Source organism: Pleurodeles waltl, chromosome 3_2, assembly GCF_031143425.1.
Source record: "Pleurodeles waltl isolate 20211129_DDA chromosome 3_2, aPleWal1.hap1.20221129, whole genome shotgun sequence".
NCBI lineage: Eukaryota > Metazoa > Chordata > Amphibia > Caudata > Salamandridae > Pleurodeles > Pleurodeles waltl.
The window spans coordinates 188412220-188426869 of NC_090441.1; the positions used below are offsets into that span (position 1 = coordinate 188412220).

Genomic DNA, 14650 nt, shown 5'->3' on the forward strand with positions numbered 1-14650 from the left:
CATTTTCAGTTCGATGGCATATGTTGCTGCAGATACACATGTTTGGCACAGACTATAAAGCAGTTACCTCCCCTAAAAGCGGTGGTTTAGCCTGTAGGAGTTGAAGTAGTTTGGAATAATGTTCTTAGTACAGCTTGGCCCACTGTAGCTTGTTGTGCATTTAGTACATCTACACAGTAGTGTTTAGTAAACGTATGAGGCGTAGACCAGGTTGCAGCCTTACATATTTCGCTCATAGGAATGTTTCCTAGAAAGGCCATTGTAGCACCTTTCTTTCTGGTTGAGTGTGCCTTTGGTGTAATAGGCAATTCTCTTTTGGCTTTAAGATAGCATGTTTGAATACATCTGACTATCCATCTGGCAATGCCTTGTTTAGAGATTGGATTTCCTATGTGTGGTTTTTGAAAAGCTATGAACAGTTGTTTTGTTTTCCTGATTAGCTTTGTTCTGTCAATGTAGTACATTAGTGCTCTTTTGATGTCTAATGTATGTAGTGCCCTTTCAGCCACGGAATTTGGTTGTGGGAAGAACACTGGCAATTCTACTGTTTGATTTAAATGGAATGGTGAGATTACTTTTGGCAGAAATTTTGGATTTGTTCTTAGAACTATTTTATTGTTGTGTATTTGAATAAATGGTTCTTGTATGGTAAATGCCTGTATTTCACTTACTCTTCTGAGGGATGTGATTGCAATGAGAAATGCGACTTTCCAGGTTAGATATTGCATTTCACAGGAATGCATGGGTTCGAAAGGTGGACCCATGAGTCTTGTTAAGACGATGTTAAGATTCCATGAAGGAACTGGTGGTGTTCTTGGTGGTATAATTCTTTTTAGCCCTTCCATGAATGCTTTAATAACTGGTATTCTAAATAGAGACGATGAATGAGTAGTTTGTAGGTAAGCAGATATTGCTGCGAGGTGTATTTTTATAGATGAAAAAGCGAGATTTGCTTTTTGCAAATGTAGTAAGTATCCTACTATGTCTTTCGTAGAGGCATGTAATGGTTGTATTTGATTGGCATGGCAGTAGTAAACAAATCTTTTCCACTTAGATGCATAGCAGTGTCTAGTGGAAGATTTTCTAGCTTGTTTTATGACCTCCATGCATTCTTGTGTGAGGTCTAAGTGTCCGAATTCTAGGATTTCAGGAGCCAAATTGCCAGATTCAATGATGCTGGGTTTGGATGCCTGATCTGTTGTTTGTGTTGTGTTAACAGATCTGGTCTGTTGGGTAGTTTGACATGCAGTACTAGTGAAAGGTCTAGTAGAGTTGTATACCAAGGTTGTCTTGCCCATGTGGGTGCTATCAGTATGAGTTTGAGTTGGTTTTGACTCAACTTGTTTACTAGATATGGAAGGAGAGGGAGAGGGGGGAAAGCGTATGCAAATATCCCTGACCAACTCATCCATAGAGCATTGCCTTGTGATTCGCGGTGTGGGTACCTGGATGCGAAGTTTTGGCATTTTGAGTTTTCTTTTGTTGCGAACAAATCTATCTGGGGTGTTCCCCAAATTTGAAAGTACTTGTTCAGAACTTGGGGGTGAATTTCCCATTCGTGGACTTGTTGGTGGTCTCGCGAAAGGTTGTCTGCTAGTTGGTTTTGTATTCCTGGAATAAATTGTGCTATTAGGCGAATGTTGTTGTGAATCGCCCACTGCCAAATTTTTTGTGTTAGGAGGCACAATTGTGTTGAGTGTGTTCCTCCTTGTTTGTTTAAATAATACATTGTTGTCATGTTGTCTGTTTTGACAAGAATGTATTTGTGTGTTATTATGGGTTGGAAGGCTTTTAACGCTAGAAATACTGCTAACAGTTCTAGGTAATTGATATGAAATTTTGTTTGGTGTATATCCCATTGTCCTTGAATGCTGTGGTGATTGAGGTGTGCTCCCCACCCTGTCATGGAAGCATCTGTTGTTATAACGTATTGAGGCACTGGGTCCTGAAATGTCCGCCCTTTGTTTAAATTTTTGCTGTTCCACCATAGAAGCGAGAGGTATGTTTGGCGGTCTACCAACACCAGATCTTGAAGTTGACCCAGTGCCTGTGACCATTGTGATGCTAGACACTGTTGTAAGGGTCGCATGTGTAGTCTTGCGTTTGGGACAAAGGCTATGCATGATGACATCATGCCTAGAAGTTTTAGCACAAATTTTGCTTGTATCTTTTGGTTTGGAAACATAGCACTTATTACCTTGTGGAATGCCTGCACTCTTTGTGGACTTGGAGTGGCAATTCCTTTTGATGTGTTGATGGTTGCTCCTAGATATTGTTGTGTCTGACACGGTTCTAGGTGTGATTTTGTATAGTTGATGGAAAACCCCAGTTTGTGAAGGGTTTGTATGACACATGTGGTGTCGCTTGCGCATTTTTTTACTGTGTTGGTCTTGATTAGCCAATCGTCTAGGTAAGGGAACACATGTATCTGTTGTCTCCTGATGTGTGCTGCTACTACTGCTAGACATTTTGTGAACACTCTTGGTGCAGTTGTTATTCCGAATGGCAACACTTTGAATTGGTAATGTATTCCTTTGAATACGAACCGTAGGTACTTTCTGTGAGAAGGGTGTATTGGTATATGAAAGTACGCATCCTTTAGGTCTAATGTGGTCATGTAATCTTGCTGTTTGAGCAGTGGAATGATGTCTTGTAGTGTGACCATGTGAAAATGGTCCGATATGATGTAGGTATTTAGTGTCCTGAGATCTAATATTGGTCTTAATGTTTTGTCTTTTTTTGGAATTAGAAAGTACAGGGAGTAAACTCCTGTGTTTTTTTGTTGTACTGGTACTAACTCTATTGCATCCTTTTGCAGTAGTGCTTGAACTTCTAGTCCTAAAAGTTCTAAATGTTGTGGTGACATTTTGCGTGTTTTGGGAGGGATGTTTGGTGGGAATTTGTGGAATTCTATGCAATAGCCATGTTGGATTATTGCTAATACCCAATTGTCTGTTGTAATCTGTTGCCAAGATTGGTAGAATTGGCTTAATCTTCCCCCCACTGGTGTTGAGTGAAGGGGTTGCGTGACTTGAAAGTCACTGTTTAGGTGGAGGTGTTTTTGGAGTCTGGAATCTTCCCCTACTCCTTGGGAATTGACCCCCTCTATATCCCCTGAAACCTCCCCTTTGGAAGGAACCCTGATATGGTGTGGTTCTTGTTTGTTGGCTGGTGGTGTCTGTGGGTTGGCCACGAAACCCCCCTCTAAATGGAGTTTTTCTAAAAGAGCCTCTGCTCTGCGGGGAGTAGAGTGCGCCCATGGCCTTGGCCGTGTCTGTGTCCTTTTTAAGTTTTTCAATGGCTGTGTCCACTTCAGGGCCAAAAAGTTGTTTTTCGTTGAAGGGCATATTAAGGACAGCCTGCTGGATTTCAGGTTTGAAGCCTGAAGTGCGGAGCCAAGCGTGTCTCCTTATGGTGACAGCAGTGTTGACTGTTCTCGCTGCAGTATCTGCTGCGTCCAGTGAAGAGCGGATTTGATTGTTTGAGATCGTTTGTCCCTCTTCAACTATTTGCTGCGCCCTTTTTTGGTATTCTTGGGGAAGATGGTCTACGAGAAGTTGCATCTCATCCCAGTGAGCGCGGTCATATCTGGCCAGCAGCGCTTGAGAATTTGCGATGCGCCACTGGTTGGCTGCCTGTGATGCTACTCTTTTTCCTGCCGCATCAAATTTTCTGCTTTCTTTGTCCGGAGGTGGGGCGTCGCCAGATGTATGGGAATTTGCTCTTTTGCGAGCTGCCCCTACTACTACGGAGTCAGGTGGTAACTGCGAAGTAATAAACACTGGATCTGTGGGTGGTGGTTTGTATTTTTTATCCACCCTTGGGGTGATGGCTCTTGATTTTACGGGGTCTTCAAAAATTTGTTTTGCGTGCCGTAACATCCCCGGTAGCATTGGGAGACATTGATATTGGCTATGTGTAGCCGAGAGGGTGTTAAATAAAAAAATCATCCTCTATAGGATCGGAATGCAGTTGGACATTGTGGAATTCTGCAGCCCTAGCCACCAGTTGTGAGTATGAGGTACTGTCCTCTGGCGGTGACGGCTTTGTAGGGTATGAATCTGGATCATTGTCCGGCACTGGGGTGTCGTATAGGTCCCAAGCGTCTTGATCCTGATTATCTTGACTTATTGTAGTTTGCGCTGGTGAGTGCATTTGTGGCGGTGTTTGTGCCGGCGATGCCTGTTGTAGTGGAGAGGGCGGAGGCGTGACTTTTTTAACCACTTTGGCTTGTGGTTGTGCGTCATCCTTGAGGAGACTGATCCTTCTTTTCCTCATTATTGGGGGAAGGGTTGATATCTTCCCTGTGTCTTGCTGGATGTACAGTCTCTTTTGCGTGTAGTCTGATTCTACACTTTGGAGCTCTTGTCCAAATCTGTGCATCTGGCCACTTGTTCCTCTGAGTAGGATGAAGGTGTGGTATTTTTCGGCGCCGAGAGAGAATCTTTTTTCGGTTTCGGCACCAACAGATTTTTTGTTCCTTTCGGCATGGATACTCGGTGCCGATGTTTTTCGGTGCCGGTATCTTGTTTTTGTCTCTCGGAGCCGCTTTCTCGGCTCAGAGGTTGCTCCATGGCGGTCCCTCGACCGGAGTCGGGTGTCTTCGCTATGGGCGTGCCCTTTTTCGGCGCCTTCGACGGGTCGCCTGTTTTATGGGTCGAGTCATGGCCTGTTGGCAGTGGCGTCCCCTGGGCTTTCGTTTTGTCGATGGTTTTACTTTTCGACGTCTTACTCACAGTTTGTTGCTGTTGTTCGACGTCGGAGTCTCCGGATTCGGAGTCCGGAACCGAGAATGTTTCCTCTTCGTCGTCGAAACGTTGTTTTGTCGGCGTGGACGCCATTTGTAGACGCCTGGCTCTTCGGTCCCGGAGTGTTTTTCTGGACCGGAAGGCTCGACAGGCCTCACAGGTATCCTCCTTGTGCTCGGGTGACAAGCACAAGTTACAGACCAAGTGCTGATCTGTATAAGGATACTTACTGTGACATTTTGGGCAGAAACGGAACGGGGTCCGTTCCATCGGCTTCGATGTCGCACGCGGTCGGGCCGACCAGGCCCCGATGGGGGAATCGAAGCTACCCCAAAGTCTTCCGATGATCGGTGTTGATGTACCTAACTATCCCGATACCGAACGGAACAATACCAACGCTTTCTTCCGAGATTCTGACTAACTTTCCGAACCGAAACACGGAGCGAAAAGGAATACGTCCGAACCCGACAGCGGAAAAAAACAATCTAAGATGGAGTCGACGCCCATGCGCAATGGAGCCGAAGAGGGAGGAGTCCTTCGGTCCCGTGACCAAAAAAGACTTCTTCGAAGAAAAACAACTTGTAATACTCCGAGCCCAACACCAGGCAGCGGACTGTGCCAAACATGTGTATCTGCAGCAACATATGCCATCGAACAGTCAGTTTTCTTTTGGTTTTTAAAGGAGGTGCAGTGATGATTCTTCCTGTCTCCTTATGAATATGGATTCTGGACTGTCTCTCATCCATAACTTGTAAAATTGGTTCAATCTCAGGCTCTTCCTCAGAAGTCTTATGAGATTCCATGATTGGTCTTAATTTTTTGGAAAGTCCTTGTTCCTCTGTATATGAGGATTTTTTCGGCTCCGAAGTGTGTAGTTTTTTTAGGTCCCGAAAAGGTAGTCGAAGGTCTACCTCCGAAGCCGATTGCAGAATTTTCTACTCCGAGGAATGGGCTCTTTTACTGGAGTCAAAAACCATGCCTTTAACAGATTTGCTCGACTCTGAAGCGGACGGGGGAGTCACCTTTTTAGGCGCAGACCCCGAAGAACGGTCGCCAACAGTCTTTTTTCGGGCCGAACCACGGCCTTCTGGCAGTGGTGTAGCCAAGGCCTTTAAATGTTTTTTTGTGCAGGGGTGTAGGGACACACATACTCTCATGCTGGCTAGCTGTGATGGGTCTGTCGTCTTCAGATTCCTATTCGGAGTCTGTGTCTCGGACGAAGACTGCTGTCTGCGCCTGCTCTTCTTCCATAACGTTGAGATGTTCGCTGCTTTTTGACGCCATTTCGAGTCTTTGGGCTCTGCGATCTCGGAGGGGCTTTTTTGATTGAAAAGATCTACAGGCCTCACAATCTTCCTCCCGATGGTCTGAAGAAAGGCACAAGTTACAAACCAAGTGTTGGTCTGTATAGGAGTACTTCGCGTGGCACTGAGGGCAGAATCGGAATGGAGTCTGATCAATCAGGCTTTCCACACGGTAGGCACGAACAGGCCTGAGTCGGGCGCACGCGCCCCAAAGGGTGGAAGATGAAGTTTCCGACGGTACTACCGGTTCGATGCTAGATGGGAAACGCGATCAAAACAATACCGACGAATAAGAAGGTTTTCTGTGGTTTTCCAAATTGAAATCTCGGAGCGAGAGGAAACACGTCCGAACTCGACCGCAGAAAGAAAACAATCTAACAATGGAGTCTATGCCCATGCGCAATGGAACCGAGATGAGGAGTCACTCGATCCCGTGACTCCGAAAAGACTTCTTCGAAGAAATACAACTTGTAACACCCTGAGCCCAACACAAACCCAAGAACAACAAATTGTGGGAGGTCTTCATAGCGCAACGCTAACCATGCAGATCTTTACCTTGCTGCAACTAGAGTGGTTAGGACTATGCTAAGTGACAACATGCAGCACCTACGCTCAGAGTCTACCTGTCACTAACTCACTAGCACAACTGACAACCCTTTCTCAGCTTAACACATGAACAGCAAACGGATGGAGCTGTGCCAGTCTCTCGCTGGGATGGCAATTAAAAAAAATGTAAAGGCTCAATATTGGAGTACTCACCAGATGGGTTGGGTCCGAGATCATCCCAGTATGGTAGCCCTTCTGACAAAAGCTCTTCAGCAGCTCGAGGCCTGTAGAGAAAAAAACAGATGAACTCAAAATGTCCATAAGGGGAGAGGAAGCTAAAATAGCCTTAAAATGGCAACCTGGACTTACCCTCCAAAACTACATTTTGATGAGCAGAGATAAGGCACTGACTAAGCTTCTTGGGCTTTCATCTCCCATCATTCTAGAAATTATTCTACAAGTTTTGTGCTGATTTCTACACTCGCCCATGGCTGCCTTCTTATCGGGCCACCAACACTACTCTAGGGTAGCTGTTCTTTTCCACCTTATGGCAAATACGCTCTGCAATTCTCACCCACCTTTAGCTTTGGTCATCAAGTACCAACTGAGCTTCAGAAGGCACTTGAAGAGACGGAACCACTCAGAGCACGGCTGTGCTCAGCGGATGTCTGCTCCTTTTAACATAGCATTCATTCAGTGCCGCTCCCTGGAGGAACGAACTCCAATGAAATATCTTGGCCAGAGAGCTAGCAACCTAGCTGATGGGTAGGACTCGTAACAATATAGCAAGTAGGGTCCCTGTAGAATCCCTCTAGGATCCCCATACCATAGAGCACATTAACCAAAAGTGAAAATGACTCTGAAAAATGCATGATGGATTGTAGACTGCTAAGACTGAAATGAACCTTAGGCTGGATACACTTAGTTGGACCAGCTCACCTTTCTCCTTGTGATCCCTATATTTCTGCTCCCACTGGTTGAGGAGAATGTTCAAGTATCTTGGCTGTTCAAAGAACCGAAGATACCTTCCTGAGATGGGGGAAGGGAACACACGTTCAAACTGGCCACGACGGGAGTACTCATCCTCAGTTTCAACCAAAGTTCGGATATCATCAGGAGTTAAGGTGTCCAGGATAGAGGAGTAGAAATCCTAAAGCAGCAAAACACATAGCAAGGTTAGCCATACAAGCACAGGTTCTATGAAGTTTTCACTGTGGGGGCACAGCAAACCGATTCTGTCTTTCAATGTATTTGATGGCTATGAAAACTATTATTCTCTCGTAGGGGATATCCATGTATAGTCATAAGCACTGAATAGTTCCGCGCGCCTGCGGGGACCCCGGAGCACTGATGTGAAGTATATTCTTAAGTGCAAATACCAGCCCTTTGAAAAAAGGTCTATCAAAAATCACTTAAGAATAACACTGTGCAGCCTATATGAACAGCTACACAGGCCAAATTGTTGAAAAGAAAACAGTTGTAGTGTAAATTCACGTTCAAACACCTATTTATTCTAGAAATGTAATAACATACATTCTCATACTTTATTTACACCTCTCATGAGAATAAAATAATGCAGGGCAGTGTAGCCCATAGGCTGCCATTATACAGAATGTAAATAGAGCTGTGCTGTAGGAAGTTGGCTCTGTATGTGCTATTTCAAAGTAAGGAATAGCATGCACAGAGTCCAAGGGTTCCCCTTAGAGGTAAAATAGTGGTAAAAAGAGATAATACTAGTGCTCTATTTTGTGGTAGTGTGGTCGAGCAGTAGGCTTATCCAGGGAGTAGTGTTAAGCATTTGTTGTACATACACATAGACAATAAATGAGGTACACACACTCAGAGACAAATCCAGCCAATAGGTTTTGTATAGAAAAATATCTTTTCTTAGTTTATTTTAAGAACCACAGGTTCAAATTTAACATGTAATATCTTGTTTGAAAGGTATTGCAGGTAAGTACATTAGGAACTTTGAATCATTTCAATTGCATGTATACTTTTCAAGTTATTCACAAATAGCTATTTTAAAAGTGGACACTTAGTGCAATTTTCACAGTTCCTGGGGGAGGTAAGTTTTTGTTAGTTTTACCAGGTAAGTAAGACACTTACAGGGTTCAGTTCTTGGTCCAAGGTAGCCCACCGTTGGGGGTTCAGAGCAACCCCAAAGTTACCACACCAGCAGCTCAGGGCCGGTCAGGTGCAGAGTTCAAAGTGGTGCCCAAAACGCATAGGCTCCAATGGAGAGAAGGGGGTGCCCCGGTTCCAGTCTGCCAGCAGGAAAGTACCCGCGTCTTCGGGGGGCAGACCAGGGGGGTTTTGTAGGGCACCGGGGGGGACACAAGCCCACACAGAAATTTCACCCTCAGCGGCGCGGGGGCGGCCGGGTGCAGTGTTAGAACAAGCGTCGGGTTCGCAATGGAAGTCAAGGAGAGATCAAGGGATCTCTTCAGCGCTGCAGGCAGGCAAGGGGGGGCTTCCTCGGGGAAACCTCCACTTGGGCAAGGGAGAGGGACTCCTGGGGGTCACTTCTGCAGTGAAAGTCCGGTCCTTCAGGTCCTGGGGGCTGCGGGTGCAGGGTCTTTTCCAGGCGTCGGGACTTAGGTTTCAGAGAGTCGCGGTCAGGGGAAGCCTCTGGATTCCCTCTGCAGGCGGCGCTGTGGGGGCTCAGGGGGGACAGGTTTTGGTACTCACAGTCGTAGAGTAGTCCGGGGGTCCTCCCTGAGGTGTTGGTTCTCCACCAGCCGAGTCGGGGTCGCCGGGTGCAGTGTTGCAAGTCTCACGCTTCTTGCGGGGAGATTGCAGGGTTCTTTAAAGCTGCTCCTTTGGATAAAGTTGCAGTCTTTTTGGAGCAGGTCCGCTGTCCTCGGGAGTTTCTTGTCGTCGTCGAAGCAGGGCAGTCCTCAGAGGATGCAGAGGTCGCTGGTCCCTTTGGAAGGCGTCGCTGGAGCAGAGTTCTTTGGAAGGCAGGAGACAGGCCGGTGAGTTTCTGGAGCCAAGGCAGTTGTTGTCTTCTGGTCTTCCTCTGCAGGGGTTTTCAGCTAGGCAGTCCTTCTTGTTGTTGCAGGAATCTGAATTCTTAGGTTCAGGGAAGCCCTTAAATACTAAATTTAAGGGCGTGTTTAGGTCTGGGGGGTTAGTAGCCAATGGCTACTAGCCCTGAGGGTGGGTACACCCTTTTTGTGCCTCCTCCCAAGGGGAGGGGGTCACATCCCTATTCCTATTGGGGGAATCCTCCATCTGCAAGATGGAGGATTTCTAAAAGTCAGAGTCACCTCAGCTCAGGACACCTTAGGGGCTGTCCTGACTGGCCAGTGACTCCTTGTTTTTCTCATTATTTCTCCTGGACTTGCCGCCAAAAGTGGGGGCTGGGTCCAGGGGGCGGGCATCTCCACTAGCTGGAGTGCCCTGGGGCATTGTAACACGAAGCTTGAGCCTTTGAATCTCACTGCTAGGTGTTACAGTTCCTGCAGGGGGAGGTGTGAAGCACCTCCACTCAGAGCAGGCTTTGTTTCTGTCCTCAGAGAGCACAAAGGCTCTCACCGCATGAGGTCAGAAACTCGTCTCAGCAGCAGGCTGGCACAGACCAGTCAGTCCTGCACTGAACAATTGGGTAAAATACAGGGTGCATCTCTAAGATGCACTCTGTGTGCATTTTTTTAATAAATCTAACACTGGCATCAGTGTGGGTTTATTATTCTGAGAAGTTTGATACTAAACTTCCCAGTATTCAGTGTAGCCATTATGGAGCTGTGGAGTTCGTTTTTGACAGACTCCCAGCCCATATACTCTTATGGCTACCCTGCACCTACAATGTCTAAGGTTTTGCTTAGACACTGTAGGGGCATAGTGCTCATGCACATATGCCCTCACCTGTGGTATAGTGCACCCTGCCTTAGGGCTGTAAGGCCTGCTAGAGGGGTGACTTACCTATGCCACAGGCAGTGTGAGGTTGGCATGGCACCCTGAGGGGAGTGCCATGTCGACTTAGTCATTTTCTCCCCACCAGCACACACAAGCTGGCAAGCATTGTGTCTGTGCTGAGTGAGGGGTCCCTAGGGTGGCATAAGACATGCTGCAGCCCTTAGAGACCTTCCCTGGCATCAGGGCCCTTGGTACCAGGGGTACCAGTTACAAGGGACTTACCTGGGTGCCAGGGTTGTGCCAATTGTGGAGACAATGGTACATTTTAGGTGAAAGAACACTGGTGCTGGGGCCTGGTTAGCAGGGTCCCAGCACACTTCTCAGTCAAGTCAGCATCAGTATCAGGCAAAAAGTGGGGGGTAACTGCAACAGGGAGCCATTTCTTTACATGTGCCTTTAAGAAAGTAAAGTCTTCCTGTATCCCATCATGCACAGCTAAAGGCAGTTGCCTCAGTTCTTTTTTCCGGCTCCTTTCTGACAGGACCCTGAAGCATTGAGCTCTACCTCACAAAGCCTTTTTTTGACACAAATTCATTTAAAATCTTTTGAATTTCAATTTCACTCGACGTTTTTAATATTTAGTGAACATTTGCTACTCTTTTCTGTCAAATTCTGACAGAAATTTGAGGTTTTTCTAGTTTAGAAATGCCTTCACTTTTTGATAAATGCCCTTCTTGTGGCAGAAAAAAGGCTAAAACAGACCCACATCGAGTCTGTATAATTTGCCTTCCATCCAGCCACAAACCTGAATCATGTGACATCTGTGGAACTTTCTCCAGAAGAACTCTTCGTGATAGGGAGAAAATTCGACTTCAGGCAAGAGAGGACAGGAGAAAAAGGAGAAGGTCAGTCTTCTACCAGGGTTCACCCTGTTTCCTCTGCAACTCCTACCAGACCGGCTCAGAAACGGCATAGGTCTCAGACGACGTCGAGGGCGTCGACGTCGAGGGCGTCGAGACCAGGAACGGCGCCAACATGCTCGCCGTCGAGGACCGGTTCACCGGCGAGGAAGAATGAAAATGTCACTTACCCAGTGTACATCTGTTCGTGGCATCAGTCGCTGTAGATTCGCATGTTTTGCATAGCTCGCCATCTGGTGTTGGGTCGGAGTGTTACAAGTTGTTTTTCTTCGAAGAAGTCTTTCGAGTCACGGGACCGAGTGACTCCTCCTTTTGTCTCCATTGCGCATGGGCGTCGACTCCATCTTCGATTGTTTTTCCCCGCAGAGGGTGAGGTAGGAGTTGTATTGTAGTAATAGTGGCCATGCAATGGAGTGACGAAGTATGTACCTATTTAAGGTTAAAATAATATATATACAAATAGTTGAAGGTACCTTCCGAACTGCTACAGGCTCCCGGGGAGGCGGGTGGGCACATGCGAATCTACAGCGACTGATGCCACGAACAGATGTACACTGGGTAAGTGACATTTTCAGTTCGATGGCATCTGTCGCTGTAGATACGCATGTTTTGCATAGACTAGTAAGCAGTTATCTCCCCAAAGCGGTGGCTCAGCCTGTAGGAGTGGGAGTAGTCTGAAACAATGTTCTTAATACGGCTTGACCTACTGTGGCTTGTTGTGCGGATAACACGTCTACACAGTAGTGCTTGGTGAATGTGTGAGGCGTAGACCATGTGGCTGCCTTTCATATTTCTTGCATTGGGATGTTTCCTAGAAAGGCCATGGTAGCACCTTTCTTTCTGGTTGAGTGTGCCCTTGGTGTAATGGGCAGTTGTCGTTTAGCTTTAAGGTAGCAGATTTGGATGCATTTAACTATCCATCTGGCTATACCTTGTTTTGATATTGGGTTTCCTGCATGAGGTTTTTGGAATGCAATAAATAGGTGTTTAGTTTTCCTGATGCTCTTTGTTCTGTCAATGTAATACATTAATGCTCTTTTGACATCTAAAGTATGTAGTGCCCTCTCAGCTACGGAATCTGGCTGTGGGAAGAACACTGGAAGTTCCACTGTTTGATTTAGATGGAACGGTGAAATAACTTTTGGTAGAAATTTAGGATTAGTCCTTAGGACGACCTTATTTTTGTGTAGTTGTATAAAAGGTTCTTGTATTGTAAACGCCTGAATCTCGCTTACTCTTCTTAGAGAGGTAATGGCGATGAGAAATGCAACCTTCCATGTTAGGAACTGTATTTCGCAGGAGTGCATGGGTTCAAAAGGTGGACCCATAAGTCTAGTTAAGACAACATTTAGGTTCCATGAAGGAACAGGTGGTGTTCTTGGTGGAATAATTCTTTTAAGGCCCTCCATGAATGCTTTAATGACTGGTATCCTATATAGGGAAGTTGAATAGGTAGGCTGCAGGTATGCAGATATTGCTGCAAGGTGTATTTTAATGGAAGAGAAAGCTAGGTTAGATTTTTGTAAGTGAAGCAAGTAACCCACTACATGTTTTGGGGTTGCGTGTAATGGTTGGATTTGATTAATATGGCAGTAGCAAACAAACCTCTTCCATTTACTGGCATAGCAGTGCCTGGTGGATGGCCTTCTGGCTTGCTTTATGACTTTAATACATTCTTGGGTAAGTTGTAAGTGTCCAAATTCTAGGATTTCAGGAGCCAGATTGCTAGATTCAGCGATGCTGGATCTGGGTGTCTGATCGTTTGGTTGTGTTGTGTTAACAGATCCGGCCTGTTGGGCAGTTTGATGTGGGGTACTACTGATAGGTCTAGCAGCGTTGTGTACCAGGGTTGCCTTGCCCAAGTTGGTGCTATTAATATGAGTTTGAGTTTGTTTTGACTGAGTTTGTTTACCAGATAAGGAAGGAGAGGGAGAGGAGGAAAAGCGTAGGCAAATATCCCTGACCAGTTGATCCATAGGGCATTGCCGTGGGACTGCCTGTGTGGGTATCTGGATGCGAAGTTTTGGCATTTTGCGTTCTCTTTTGTCGCAAACAAGTCTATTTGAGGTGTTCCCCAGAGCGTGAAGTAAGTGTTCAGAATTTGGGGGTGAATTTCCCATTCGTGGACCTGTTGGTGATCTCGAGAGAGATTGTCTGCGAGTTGATTCTGAATTCCTGGGATAAATTGCGCTATTAGGCGAATTTGGTTGTGAATTGCCCAACGCCATATCTTTTGTGCCAGCAGGCTCAATTGCGTTGAGTGTGTCCCCCCTTGTTTGTTTAGATAATACATTGTTGTCATGTTGTCTGTTTTGACGAGAATGTATTTGTGAACTATTATTGGTTGAAAAGCCTTTAGTGCTTGAAAAACTGCTAGCAGTTCTAGGTGATTTATATGCAGTTTTGTTTGATGTACGTTCCATTGTCCTTGTATGCTGTGTTGATCGAGGTGTGCTCCCCACCCTGTCATGGAAGCATCTGTTGTTATTACGTATTGTGGCACTGGGTCTTGGAAAGGCCGCCCTTTGTTTAAATTTATATTGTTCCACCATAGAAGCGAGAGGTAAGTTTGGCGGTCTATTAACACCAGATCTGTAAGGTGACCCTGTGCTTGTGACCACTGTGATGCTAGGCACTGTTGTAAGGGCCTCATGTGCAGTCTTGCGTTTGGGACAATGGCTATGCATGAAGACATCATGCCTAGGAGTTGTAATATCATCTTTGCTTGTATTTTTTGTGTTGGATACATGCGTTGTATGATGTTGTTGAAATTTTGAATTCTTTGTGGACTTGGAGTGGCTACTCCTATTGTTGTGTTTATTATGGCTCCTAGGTATTGTTGTACCTTGCGCGGCAGAATGTTGGATTTTGCAAAGTTGACTGTGAACCCTAGTTTGTAGAGGGTTTGTATGATTTGATTTGTGTGGTGTGAGCACGTTATTAACGAATGGGTCTTGATTAGCCAGTCGTCTAGATACGGGAATACATGTATTTGCTGCCTTCTGATGTGTGCAGCGACTACTGCTAGACATTTGGTAAAGACTCTTGGTGCGGTTGTTAAACCGAAAGGCAGTACCTTGAATTGGTAGTGTATTCCTTTGAATACAAACCTTAAATATTTCCTGTGCGATGGATGTATTGGTATATGGAAATACGCGTCTTTGAGGTCTAATGTTGTCATGTAGTCGTGTAGTTTCAGCAATGGTAACACTTCTTGTAGTGTGACCATGTGAAAGTGGTCTGATTTGATGTATGTGTTTAGTATTCTTAG

At 45.8% G+C, this 14650-nt stretch overlaps 1 protein-coding gene across 2 annotated transcripts in view; it reads right to left on the reverse strand.

Annotated features, from left to right (window-relative positions):
- TTLL4 (tubulin tyrosine ligase like 4) overlaps nt 1-14650 on the reverse strand; it is a 322322-nt gene that overhangs the window by 18962 nt on the left and 288710 nt on the right. For both annotated transcript variants that reach the window (XM_069227141.1, XM_069227142.1), the window contains exons 17-18: nt 7538-7748; nt 6812-6882 (exon numbers count right to left, since the gene is read on the reverse strand). In XM_069227141.1, coding sequence (XP_069083242.1) covers nt 6812-6882; nt 7538-7748 — 282 coding nt within the window. The remainder of the gene's footprint in view (nt 1-6811; nt 6883-7537; nt 7749-14650) is intronic.